The 13,385-nt window shown below is 40.6% G+C and overlaps 1 protein-coding gene across 1 annotated transcript in view; it reads left to right on the plus strand.

Moving 5' to 3' along the window:
* IDO2 (indoleamine 2,3-dioxygenase 2) overlaps positions 1 to 12,812 on the plus strand; it is an 86,659-nt gene extending 73,847 nt beyond the window's left edge. The window contains exons 9-11 of the mRNA XM_002819030.4: positions 1,673 to 1,724; positions 9,981 to 10,129; positions 11,671 to 12,812. Coding sequence (XP_002819076.3) covers positions 1,673 to 1,724; positions 9,981 to 10,129; positions 11,671 to 12,026 — 557 coding nt within the window. The 3' untranslated portion in view covers positions 12,027 to 12,812. The remainder of the gene's footprint in view (positions 1 to 1,672; positions 1,725 to 9,980; positions 10,130 to 11,670) is intronic.
* Positions 12,813 to 13,385: the final 573 nt, after the last annotated feature.

Genomic DNA, 13,385 nt, shown 5'->3' on the forward strand with positions numbered 1-13,385 from the left:
GTTCATTGCCAGTTTCAAAAATGATGTTGATATTTGAATATTAACCTTAAATCTAGCACCTTGGTAAACACTATTATTCATTCTAATAATTATCAGTAGATTATATGTGTTTTCTATTTATAAATCATATTGTTTGAGTAGCATGCTTTGCTTCTTCATTTATAAAATTTACAACTTTTATTTCTTTTTAATAATTTTTTTCTTATTCTCCTGGCTAGGACCTCTAACACAGTATTGAGTGGAAGTGCTGATCTTTGTTTAGTTTCACATTTAAAAAAAGATTGCTTTTACTGTTTCACTGTTAAGTATAATATGCACCATAGGCTTTCTGTGGATTCCTTTTATCCATTTAAGAACATCTCTTATTCCTAATTAGCTGAAGTTTTCTGCATGTTTGTTTTAATCATGAATGGATTTCTTTTACATCGATTGAAATCATTTTACGTAGAAGATATTTCACACCTACTGAAATGGTCATTTCACTTTTCCTTCTTTAATATGTTAAGTTGGGCAAAATATTAAAGTATTGCCTGTCATTCTGCTTCAGCAAAAAGTAGTAGTTTCTTAGCAGTTTTGGTGAAAAGAGAGCATCAAATAAAAAAGACATAGGAGTAGGACCCAGTAAAAATCTAGCACATGGGGCATTGTCACGTGTAAGCAGACAGAATGTGGCACCACCAAGGAACATCTGAAGGGCTGGAGGCTGAAGGAAGACATGAGTCACCCAGGCTCATGGACGCTTCAGAGAAATTAGGGAGCTGGAAGAAGAAATAGGATCAAAGACTATGTGTGATGGTTGGAAAAGGAAGTTGATTGTATGGAGATGTTATTATTTAGGTCTCACATAAAAGATGCAGATAAATAGGTGGATAGATAGGTAGATAGATAGATAGATAGATAGATAGATAGATAGATAGATAGATAATCTCAGAAACAGAGACACAGACAGTGATCTCAGTAAGATAGGCATATGCCAGGTGACAGAATTCAGAGGAGTCCCACTACGTGAAAACAATAGAACAACCTTCAAAAGTTGATGAAAAGAAATTTAGTACAAATAAGAGGGCAGGCTTCCTTACATACAAGTTAGTAAACTGGAAGAATCAGTTATCGTCAAACATTGGTATAGATCAAAAATAGTTGTTTATATTAATGAAGGTAGCTAAACATGAAGCTAAGTGAACCTGTCTCTGACCTAGTGTGGCAATCCCTGGGCAAGGGACACTTGCTCCACTCTTGTATCCTTCACTGAATATTCAGACCTTCAGTTGAGCATCGGTGAATTTAGTTTTCATCTCTTGTGAAAACCCTGAGAGAGTAATTCTCTCTGCTTTTCTTCTTTTCCCTTCCTTCATTTTCTCAAACACTGCCTGTTTAAAATACAAAATTTTAAAAGATGGCCTTGTTCTCTTTGTTGTTATTATTAAGTACAGAGAAAGGAAGAACCACAAATAGCAAAGGGCAACATATGGAATAGTTTAGAAGTTCTGGGAGCACCCATGAGGGCAACTGCTGAAGAGAACATTCTATCCCCCATTGCTGCAGCTTTCATTCCAGGTCTCCGTGCATATCAGATAGGGAAGGAGCTCCAGGAGAGCAGCAGGGCCCATGCACATGTAACCAATTGCTTTCTTTGCCTGTAGTAAAGTTCACATTTTGATTGCTTCTCCAGATTATGTAGATCCAGACATATTTTATGCAGTCATCCGGATCTTTCTCTCTGGGTAAGTATAGTTCAGTTGTTTTCCTGTGTGAAGTCTCTGTAGCATTGACTGAATGTATAATGGGAGAAAGAGACAGAAGCTTCCTAGCACAAGAAACATATCAAGTGACTCTTGCTAGGGATCCACTCTCAGGTAAAAGAAGTGGGATACCATCTGCACAACAAATAACACTGAGGGCTAAATATTTCAGTTAAGAGTGTTTGCTCCTAGGCAATTCAGATCCGTTTATATTCACTTTTCTTAGAATTCTAGCTCAAAGACAGAAGGAGAAAAACACAGTATGTCACTCACACAGTTCTATCACTTACATCTACTTTTTCTTCTTGTTATTAAGGCAGGTAGAAGGGTGGGGAGTGTAGTATAGGGTTGGATAGCATCGAAGCTTTCTTCTAAAGTTCCTGGAAGAGCTACGCTATGGTTTGAATGAATGTGTCCCTCCAAAATTCATATGTTAAAAACTAATTGTGATGGTGAGGTATTCGAAGGTGGGGCCTCTGGGAGGTGACTATGTCTCCTCTGAGAGGAGAAAACAATCCCCATGAGTGGAACTAATGCCCTTATAAAGGGGCTGGAGGGAGCTCACTTGGCCCTTTTTGCTCCTTTTTTCTTCCATTCCTTGTCCCTTCCACTATGTGAGGACACAGGAGTTGGGGCATTACCTTGGACGTGGAGACCAGGCCCTCACCAGACACTGAACTTGCCAGTACCTTGATCTTGGACTTCCCAGCCTCCAGAACTGTGAGAAATACATTTCTGTTATGGGTAGTCCGCAACTCAATATGGTTTGACTTACCATTTTTTGACTTTATGTTGATGCAAAAGCATAATTCAGTAGAAACTACTTTGAGTACCCATACAACCATTCTGTTTTTCACATTCGGTACAGTATTTAACAAATTCCATAACATATTCAACATGTTGACATAAACAAGCTTTGTGTTAGGTGATTTTGCCCAACTGTGGGCTAATGTAAGTGTTCTGAGCACATTTAAGGGCAGCTAGGCTAAGCTAAGGTGTTTGGTAGGTCAGATGTATTAAATGCATTTTTTGTCTTATAATATTTTCAACTTATAATGGGTTTATCAGGACATAACCCACTGTGAGTTAAGGAACATTTATATTTACAAATTACCCAGTCTAATGTATTTTGTTGTAGCAACAGGAACAAACTAAGACACTACCCCAAACCATTTTTTTCATATTTTCTGAGTACTCTTCTTTTGTCACATGGCTTGAAATTTCTTCACACAGAGAACTCTACTATTATTTTATTTTATTTTATTTTATTTTTGAGACAGAGTCTTGCTCTTTTCACCCAGGCTGGAGTGCAGTGGTGCCATCTTGGCTCATAGCAACCTCTGCCTCCTGGATTCAAACAACTCTCCTGCCTCAGCCTCCCGAGTAGCTGGGATTACAGGTGGCTGCCATCAAGCCTGGCTAATTTTTGTATTTTTAGTAGAGCCGGGGTATTGCCATGTTAGTCAGGCTGGTCTCGAACTCCTGACCTCAGGTGATCTGCCCACCTTGGCCTCCCAAAATTTTGGGATTACAGGCTTGAGCCACCACGCCTGGCCGATAACTCTACTTTTAGATACTCGCTTTGCTTAAACAAATTAGCCATTCCTTCCTTCACATGTTTTAATCAGATTGCCTTCCTATTAACTTTGGAAATTAAGAGGTTCTGGTTTGTTTTTGTTTAATTTTTAAACAGTGAAAAATGAAAGGTGGAGGCAATGGCTGGATGAGTTGAATATGTCAAATAGATATCATCTAGTGGGCCATCTTATTAACTAGGAGATACCTGAAGTGCTATCAATAGAAATAATCTGAAGCTGTGTCTGGATACAGCAAGAGACATGCAAATGCTAAAAATCTACTATATTACATTGGTGCAAGGACAGACATGCAAATGCTAAAAATCTACTATATTACATTGGTGCAATCTACTATATTACATTGGTGCAACATATACTAAGTATTTTCTCCAGATTGGGTGAGTTTGATGTGTGAAGCACTTCAAACAGAGTCCAGCCTGGGAGGGAGTGAGGATGGAATCCTCCTTGTAGAGGGTACAGAGTGGAAGCAAGAAGGTTTCCAAGATTGAGAGTAATGGGTGTATGGTTTATGGGGGAAAGGGAAAACAAAAAGAAGGGTGCAGAAATGGAGCTGGGAGTGTGTCTTAGTATTTAGGCTTTCTCTGTATACCTTTGATAGGATTAGAAAAAGAAAAATGGACCATTTTTAAAAATTTCATGCTACCACATAGCAGGCTTATACTATAGATGCAGAAACGGACTGGGATTTAGGAAGCACCCCAATTCTGGAAAATCCCTTTGTGCTTCACATTGCTCTCGAAATCTATGTGTTTTCCCTCATTATGTAACAATTTACCACAAATTTAGCAGCTTAAAACAATATGCATTCATTGTTTCACAATTCTGTAAGTCAGAATCATAGGCAAGCTCAACTGACTTTTCCATTTGGGGTCACAAAAAGCCAAAGTCAATTTATCTGTTGAGCGGGGCTCTTAACTGAAGATCTGGGGAAGAATTCCCTTCAAAACTCATTCAGGTTGTTGTCAGAATTCAGTGTTTTGTGGTTCTAGAACCGAGATCTTGCTGGCTGTCAGACAGGAGCTGCTCTCAGCTTCTTGAGGCATCCAGTATTCCTTGTCATGTGTTTTTTTTTTCCTTCTCAGCATTGGCACTTCTTTTTTTTTTTTTTTTTTTTTTTTGAGACAGAGTCTTGCTTTGTCACCCAGGCTGGAGTGCGGTGGCACGATCTCGACTCACCACAACCTCCATCTCCTGGGTTCAAGTGATTCTCCTGCCTCAGCCTCCCGAGTAGCTGGGATTACAGGCACCCGCCACCAGCCCGGCTGATTTTTGTATTTTTCATAGAGATGTGGTCTCACCATGTTGGCCAGGCTGGTCTCAAACTCCTGACCTCAAGTGATCCTCCCACTTCGGCCTCCCAAAGTGCTGAGATTACAGGCATGAGCCATCATGCCCAGCCAGCACTGACAATTCTAATCCTTCTAGCACTTTGATTCTCTCTCACCTCTCCTTCTGCCTCTATCCAGAGAAAACTCTCTGATTTTAAAGGTCTTATGTGATTAGATTCAGCTGACCTAGGTAATTCAGGATAACTCCCTATGTCAAGGTCAACTGATTAATAATCTTAATTACACCTGCAAAGTCCCGTTTGCCATAATATATCATACTGACAGACATGCTATAGCATAATACTAATAGTTCTAAGAATTATGATAAGAATCTTGGAGAACCATTTTTAGAATTATACCTACCACAGTATCCTTCAAGGGATAAATTGATGCTACTTCTTCCTTACGTCAGAAGCATCTGATGAGGATGAACTATATATTCTGAAATTGCCATGATTAGATGGGTACTAGAATGTAATTTTACTTTCATTAAAATAAATTCGGAGTCATTGACACATTTTGTCTTTGATTTACATAAATGCCTCCCCTCTGTTTCTTACCCTCAAAATATTTCCCATGTAGCTAAGTGACCAGTACTAAATCCTACATGCATTAATAAGTGTAGATGGACAAAAATATCTGGATTACTGAGAATTCCCATTAGCATTGTCTTGAAAAATATAAATTTGCTTTTCTGTTCTTGATTTATCCTATTTTTGATTTATTATTTATATTTATTTATTTATTTATTTTTAGATGGAGGTCTCGCTCTGTCGCCCAGGCTGGAGTGCAATGGCGCAATCTTGGCTCACTGCAACCTCTGCCTCCCAGGTTCAAGCGATCCTCCTGCCTCAGCCTCCCAAGTAGCTGGGACTACAGGCACCTGCCACAGTGCCCAGCTAATTTTTGTATTGTCAGTAGAGACAGGGTTTTACCATGTGGGCCAGGCTGTTCTCAAACTCTTGACCTCAGATGATCCGCCCACCTTGGCCTCCCAAAGTGCTGGGATTACAGGCATGAGCCACCACACCTGGCCTCTTTGCTTACTTTTTAAAAAACATTCTTATTTAGGAGAATGGAGATATTTCATGTGTAGATGACGCATATTCATTCCCTTTAGTTCCCACTCACATTCAATTTCTTCAGGAAGTTAGCCCTTGCAAAAAAAAAAAAAAAGTCATCTCATTTTTTTTTCCCACTAAAACTTCCCGTTTTCTTGGGGTTGCTAGAAAGTTGCTATGAGAAAGGCTAAAAATAATCGTGCCTACAGATATTTGAAAGTAAAATAGTTCCTCTTTTTTCACAGTAGCAGCTTGGACCTGAGAATGTATGGGAACAATATTTGGGCTGCTCAAAGAAACACAATTTCCCTTCCTCAGACTAGAATTACCAACCTAGAGAACATGAGTTTTGAAAGTAGATGTGCTTCTTTTATCTTTTTGGACTTGTATGTTGGTGTTTTCTCTGTCACCTTCAATGTGAAATCCTCTTCAGGGTGAGGCACTGAAAGCAGATTGATTAATGTCTCTTGGCCATTTGAGACATTGGATGGCTCTTTTAAGTTGGCCGCATTCTTTCAAGAACTGTGCTTGGGTCTACATATTCTGGATATATAATACATACTTGTAGTATGCTATTTTTAAATCATTCGTTTATCACATATTTAGTGAGTGCCTACCCCATGTCAGTTCTAGGTGCCGGGAATAGAGCAGTAAAACCAACCCTCAACTTGGCCCCTCTGGAGCTTACATTTCAATGCAGTGTGGGGAGGGGGGGATGGACAATGAATACACAAGCAAATCTGATAAAAGCATCATACAATATACATTACAATGGTAAGCACAATGAAGAAATGGAAAGCAGGATAGAGAGTATTAAGGACTGTTGAATGTTGTGGCCAAATTTTCTTGTTTATTGTGGTCCAAGAGTGCCACAGCCCTCTATGACATTTGAGCAGATACCTGGAGGAAGTGAGGGAGTGGGCCACCAAGAAGGAATGGCAAGTGCAATGACCCTGAGGTGGAAGCGTGTTGGTCATGGTGGAAGAGAGCTGCAGGAAGCCAGCAGGGCCGCAACACTCAGGGGAGAATGAGAAAGAGTGAGGTGACAGTAGAGACCGGATCATGTAGAGCTTTGTCAGCTTCTTTTCTGAGTGAGATGGACAACATTGACACGTTTTGAAAAGAATAACAATGTGATCTGCCTTCAGTTGCAAATCATCTCTGTATTGACTGAGTAGGAAATAAACTCCAAGAATAAAGATGGAAACAGGGAAAATATTTAAGAAGCTATCACTACAATCCAGGGTGGTGGCTTGTACTAGGGCACAAGGGCTAAAGGTGTTGAGAAATGGTCAGATTCTGGATATATACTGAAATCAAAGTTGATGGAAAGATATGAGTCAAAGATAATTTGCAGGTTTTGGGGGCCTGATTCACTGAAAGAATAGAGACATCATTTACTCCAGTGAGGAAGACTATAGGAGGAACAGGTTTAGCAAAGAAGAAAGGAAATCAGGAGATCAGTTTGGGGACACAGTCATATCAAGTAGGCAGTTGGATGTATGAGTCTGGAATATAGGGGAGAGGTCCAGCTATAGGTGTAAATAGCTTTTTACATTTGTAAATAGTCAGGATATAGGCTTTTCTTTTTCTTTTTTTGAGACAGAGTCTTGCTCTTTCGCCCAGGCTGGAGTGCAGTGGCACAGTCTCGGCTCACTGCAACCTCTGCCTCTGGGTTCAAGCGATACTCCTGCCTCAGCCTCCCGAGTAGCTGGGACTACAGGTGTGTGCCACCATACCAGGCTAATTTTTGCGTTTTTGGTGGAAATGGGGTTTCACCATGTTGACCAGGCTGGTGTCAAACTCCTGACCTCAATTGATCTCCCCTCCTGGGCCTCCCAAAGTGCTGGGATTACAGGCATGAGCCACCCCATCCAGCTGGGATATAGTTGTTTTCTAAATCTATGAGGCTAGATAAAACCATTTGGGAATTGAGAGCAGTGAGCAGTCCACGGACTGACCCTTTGAGAGTGCAATATTTAGCAGTACTCAAGATGGGAAGGAGCTAGTGAAAAAGCCCCAAATGACTACATAAGACCATCAACCAGATTACAAAGAAAAACCCGAATAATTGTGCCCATATATCACCCAACAGCAGTTATGTCTTTCATGTTTCTTCCCCATAAAATGTTGTTCATCAACTTTATTGGACCAGTGTCTTAACATTGGACAAGTCACAAAACCTCTCTGGAGCTTATTTTATTTTTTAACAGCTGTAGGAAGCAAATACAAATTGGAAATCTAAGGCTCAGAAAGATTTGTACAAAGTTACACAGTAATGAAAGGGGAGCCGGGATTCCCACTCACTCTAAAGAATATGATAAAATGGCTAGTATTCACTGAATGCTTAACATGTTCCAGGCCCTGGGCAGGTATTATTTTAATTAGTTCTCACAATAATCCAATAAGGGAGATACTAATTTACTCAGATGAGAAAGCTGAGGCTTAGAGAGGTTAACGAACTAAGCCAAGGCTCACTGTTAATAAATAGCAAAGGTAAAATTAAATTCCACATCTGCTTGAGGTAGAGGCCTTGCTCCTAACAGCTGCAGCCTGTCAGGACCTGGCAGTAGTAACCTCTCCTTTCATCTTCCCACCATTCCCCTGCACTGCTTTCTGTACCACATCTCTTTTCAGAATGATGTTGCCCCAATTGCAGAGGCCACTGTGTTGTTTATCCAGTGAAAGCCATAGCACAGCCAACCCAAAGCACCCCCAATGAAAACAACCTGGCTGCTTACAGACTTCCAGCCTCAGAGCAGTATTTGAAAAATATCATGAACAGCAAACACGGCAGTCTGTCTGTGGCTTTTGTATGTGTATATGGTGTGTGTGTATGTCCCTTCTCTTGAGCAAAATGACTTTTATAATTATAGAAAAAAAACGTGCAACATCAATGTCAATCTGCTGTTTAAACTCATAACAGAGAAAGTAGTTTGTTTCTGGCTATAGGAGGAAAAGACGATATTCCTTAGTAAAAATGGAAATCCACATATGGGGTTCTTGTAAAAATGAAGATAGAAAATTGCAAGTATGGGGATCAAGTTCTGGTTCTATCATCCTTTAACAGTATGACCCTGGAACCTTAATTGCTTTGAGTCTTTGTTACTTTATCTATGAAATGAAGTATTAAAAAAACTCCAAAAACCTGTCCTGATCTACACACAAGAAGTCAAAAGAGAAAATGAATGTGAAGATGCTTTATACACTATATAGCATGGTAGGTGCAAATGTGACATGAACTTGTTCTTGTTTTGGACTCATTATAAAGTCACCCCCACACACTCTGTGATTGTTCAAGACTATGCAAAGTCAGACACAGGAAAATGAGTAAAACAGATGGAGGCATAAAGAGGGGGAACTCAGAGAAAACAGTGAAGAACAGGAATCAGGGAGACAAAGAAGGAGAGGAAAGGTGGGGAGGAGAGGAGAGGAAGAGGGGAAGGGAAGGGAGGAGAGGAGAACAGCTGCTTCATGGAGCATGGCTGGCAGCCCAGTCCCAGGCTTTCTGCATGTCCCTGACTTCAGCCTCTGGTGAGGCACAGGCTTGCTCTGTGCTTTCTGCTGTTACTCTTCTCATCCATCCTTATTATCGATACCTGTGGTCAACAAAGTACTTGATAAAGGCATCCTCAAAGTCAGGTAACATCTGCACATCATAGATTACAAAGTTGAGTAATATCCAGAATTGGTAGTTTAATGTGATGACTATTTAACAACTATCACTGTTTCAGGGAAGGGCAAAGGGGTGTGTGTGTGTGTGTATGTGTTCATTTGTGTGTATCTGTGTATGTAATTGTGGGTGTTTGTGTATATTTGTGAGGCTCTTTACTTGGCGGAGTTGAAAAGTATCTGGTCATCAAGGTTGAGATTAGCAAAGGAAGTGAAGAAGATTTTTCCAGAGCCCCTAAAATGTTGCTGGTGATCAACACTGAGGACATCTTTATAACCGAGTATTTGCAATAAATATGTCATGGAACCCGTGCCACAAATTCCTCTCTAAATAGCCTTTACCTCTCTGGAATAACCCTTTAGATGAGGAAGAAAAGGGCTGTGATTTTATAGCTTGTTATGAAGCTGGAGTGAAGATGATGCTTCAGTACTTACCCTACAAAGATATCCCCAATCCCTCACCCTAAAATTACCATTGAAATCATGTTCCCTTTCTCATTCACTCTCAGTTTCCATGTCAGAAAATATACCGTTACCTCCCTGCACCCCTTTCATCTCTCTCACTTTTCTCTTGTTTAGATGGAAAGACAACCCAGCAATGCCTGCAGGGCTGAGATATGAAGGAGTTTCCCAAGAGCCCCTGAAATACTCTGGCGGGAGTGCAGCTCAGAGCACAGTGCTTCATGCCTTTGATGAGTTCTTAGGCATTAATCATAGCAAGGAAAGTGGTAAGTCAGACATTTTGTTTTCCCTTGAGAGGAGAGGGAGGAAGAGGAGAGGTGGTTTTTTTTTTTTTTTTTTAACCAATTGATAAAACCAAATATAAATTAAAATGTCATGAAGTTTATACTTCTCTAAGTCAGCCAAGAAACTGCATGACTGCCAATGTTTTTGTGTCAAGTCAATTAATACTGGAATATCAGATCTCAGCTTGATCTTGGGTTTTACTTCCAAATCTTAAAATGTTGCTGTTTCCAACTGTTCACTATCACTTTGGTTTGGATCTTTAGACACTAGCTTCCTTTTTCTGAAATGGGGGAGAGATGTGGAGTTTGAAGGCTATGAGTCTGGGCCAGCCAGAAACAGGTCTGGGCTCTTCCAAGAAAGTCCTTCCCCACAAAATGGTGCAACCTCTAGCCAAATCTATTTATACCAGCAGAGGGATCTATCAGCCTGGAAGCTTGAAATTGCTCATTTTCTTACCTGCCAGGATCAAGTTAAGTTTTTAACAGTTGCAAAAAAGACACTTCATACTATGGAATTTTCAAGTTGGATTAGAAGAAAAATAATCACCAGAACTTAGTGTCATAGATTCAAGTCAGTTCTCTAAAACTGTCATAATTTTTCATGGATTTTGGCATTTGGTGACGTTAATGGTTGATTTACTTACCATGCATAATATTAAACCCATAACGAATTTCCTATAAATATCTATTGATTTGATTTTTAAACCACTTGGCTTCAAGAGGCTATTACTAAAACAGTGACTCATTCTTTATCTTTTTTGCCTTCACGGGCTTTATATAACTTTTACCTTTTCTTGTGCTCCCTCCAAAACAAAGCACTGAGGAAACAAAATTCACCAGAGTATTCAGCTAGTCATTTCAAGGGTTTGTGTCCTACATTTGAAGATATTCCTTATAGCAGCTACCAACGGGATACTTTGTTTACATTTGTTATGTAGTAAATATTTATAGATTGGCAAACAAATCTAGTTCCAACTCTGTCATCTGAGATGTTCTTACTTCGTTTCCTCTTCTCCATCTCCTGTCAACAGTTAGAAATATACATTTGAGTACATGAAGTCTGCAAACAAAAGGGCCAAGGTAGATTTGAGTTAGAACACCAGCAACAGTTTCTGGTGCATTCTTGTCTGAAAAAGCAGAGAAGATTGCGTACCATGGGTCATGCCTGTAATCCCAACATTTTGGAAGTCTGAGGCAGGTGGATCGCTTGAGCCCAGGAGTTCAAGACAAGCCTGGGCAACATAGCAAGAACCTGTCTCTACTAAGAGGAATACAAAAAAATATTAGCTGGGTGTGGTGGCGCACACCTGTAGTTTCAGCTACTCAGAAGACTGAGGTGGGAGGATCACTTGAACTCATGGGCAGAGGTGGCAATAAGCTGAGATCACGCCACTGCACTCCAGCCTGGGCAACAGAGCAAGATCCTGTCTAGAGAAAAATAAAATAAAAAAGAAGAAGAAGCAGACGAGCTCTGCTATATTTCCATGTGGAGCTATGACATTATGCTGTATTGTTTCTTTCAGCTGACTTTCTGTACAGAATGAGGGATTACATGCCTCCTTCCCATAAGGCCTTCATAGAAGACATCCACTCAGCACCTTCCCTGAGGGACTACGTCCTGTCCTCTGGACAGGACCACTTGCTGACAGCTTATAACCAGTGTGTGCAGGCCCTGGCAGAGCTGCGGAGCTATCACATCACCATGGTCACCAAATACCTCATCACAGCTGCAGCCAAGGCAAAGCATAGGAAGCCAAACCATCTCCCAGGGCCTCCTCAGGCTTTAAAAGACAGGGGCACAGGTGGAACCGCAGTTATGAGCTTCCTTAAGAGTGTCAGGGATAAGACCTTGGAGTCAATCCTTCACCCACGTGGTTAGGAGGCTGCCCTCTCCCCAGCAATGCAGAGCCCCCATGGAGGGCCGGTGGGCCTGGAGAATGAGGGTCAGGGTTCTGCCTGGGATCATCCAGGAAGGATCTCAGCCCTGTTCATGTTTCTGCTCTACAGAGCACTATATTCTCCTTGTTGAGAGCTGTTGACTTCACCAAGGACAGTTGATGTGGCCAAGCCTTTCCTTCCCTACCTGATCACTGCTTAACAGCAAGTATAATGGATACTTCCTCATGCAGAACCCCCAGAGGACTGACTGTACGCCATTCTCTTTGCCAAGTAATGGAAAACCAATCTAAATTTCAAAAATCAGATAAAATTGCCCGGGGATACATTACTTGTTGATTTTCTTAAAAAAACAAATTCACTTAACAATTCATTAAGTTCATACTGAGCACTGCCTCCAAGATTAGAATAAGAATTTCTGTGGTCCCAGACCAGCCCTCTTCTCCCTGAATGTGTTGAGTTGGTGGCAGGAGGTTGGAAATGCTCCAGTGGAGATGGGAAGTAGAGGATGCTGACAATAAGGACTTGGAAGTCACTAGTTTGAAAATGAGCAGTTAATGATACGGGAATGGATGAGACTTTCCACATGGTACCTAGATTTGCAAATTCTATTGTAATGCCTTTATTTTTAGAAGAATTATTCTCTCTTCTTACTCTGAAAATCTGTATTTGTAAAATGAATGAATGGATCCTATATAAGTAAATAAGAAAACTGGGAATAAGTAGTAAATCGATGTGTTTAGTGTGCAAATAAATGTAAATACTTTTATTGACTTGGTTTCTTTTTTTATATATATGCTTTAAGTTCTAGGGTACATGTGCACAATGTGCAGGTTTGTTACATATGTATACTTGTGCCATGATGGTGTGCTGCACCCATTAACTCGTCATTTACATTAGGTATGTCTCCTAATGCTATCCCTCCCCCCTCCCCCCACCCCACCACAGGCCCTGGTGTATGATGTTCCCCTTCTTGTGTCCATGTGTTCTCATTGTTCAGTTCCCACCTATGAGTGAGAACATGTGGTGTTTGGTTTTTTGTCCTTGCAATAGTTTGCTGAGAATGATGGTTTCCAGCTTCATCCATGTCCCTACAAGGGACATGAACTCATCCTTTTTTATGGCTGCATAGTATTCCATGGTGTATATGTGCCATATTTTCTTAATCCAGTCTATCACTGATGGGCATTTGTGTTGGTCCCAAGTCTTTGCTATTGTGAATAGTGCCGCAATAAACATACATGTGCATGTGTCTTTATAGCAGCATGATTTATAATCCTTTGGATATATACCCAGTAATGGGATGGCTGGGTCAAATGGTATTTCTAGTTCTAGACCCTTG

Source organism: Pongo abelii, chromosome 7, assembly GCF_028885655.2.
Source record: "Pongo abelii isolate AG06213 chromosome 7, NHGRI_mPonAbe1-v2.0_pri, whole genome shotgun sequence".
NCBI lineage: Eukaryota > Metazoa > Chordata > Mammalia > Primates > Hominidae > Pongo > Pongo abelii.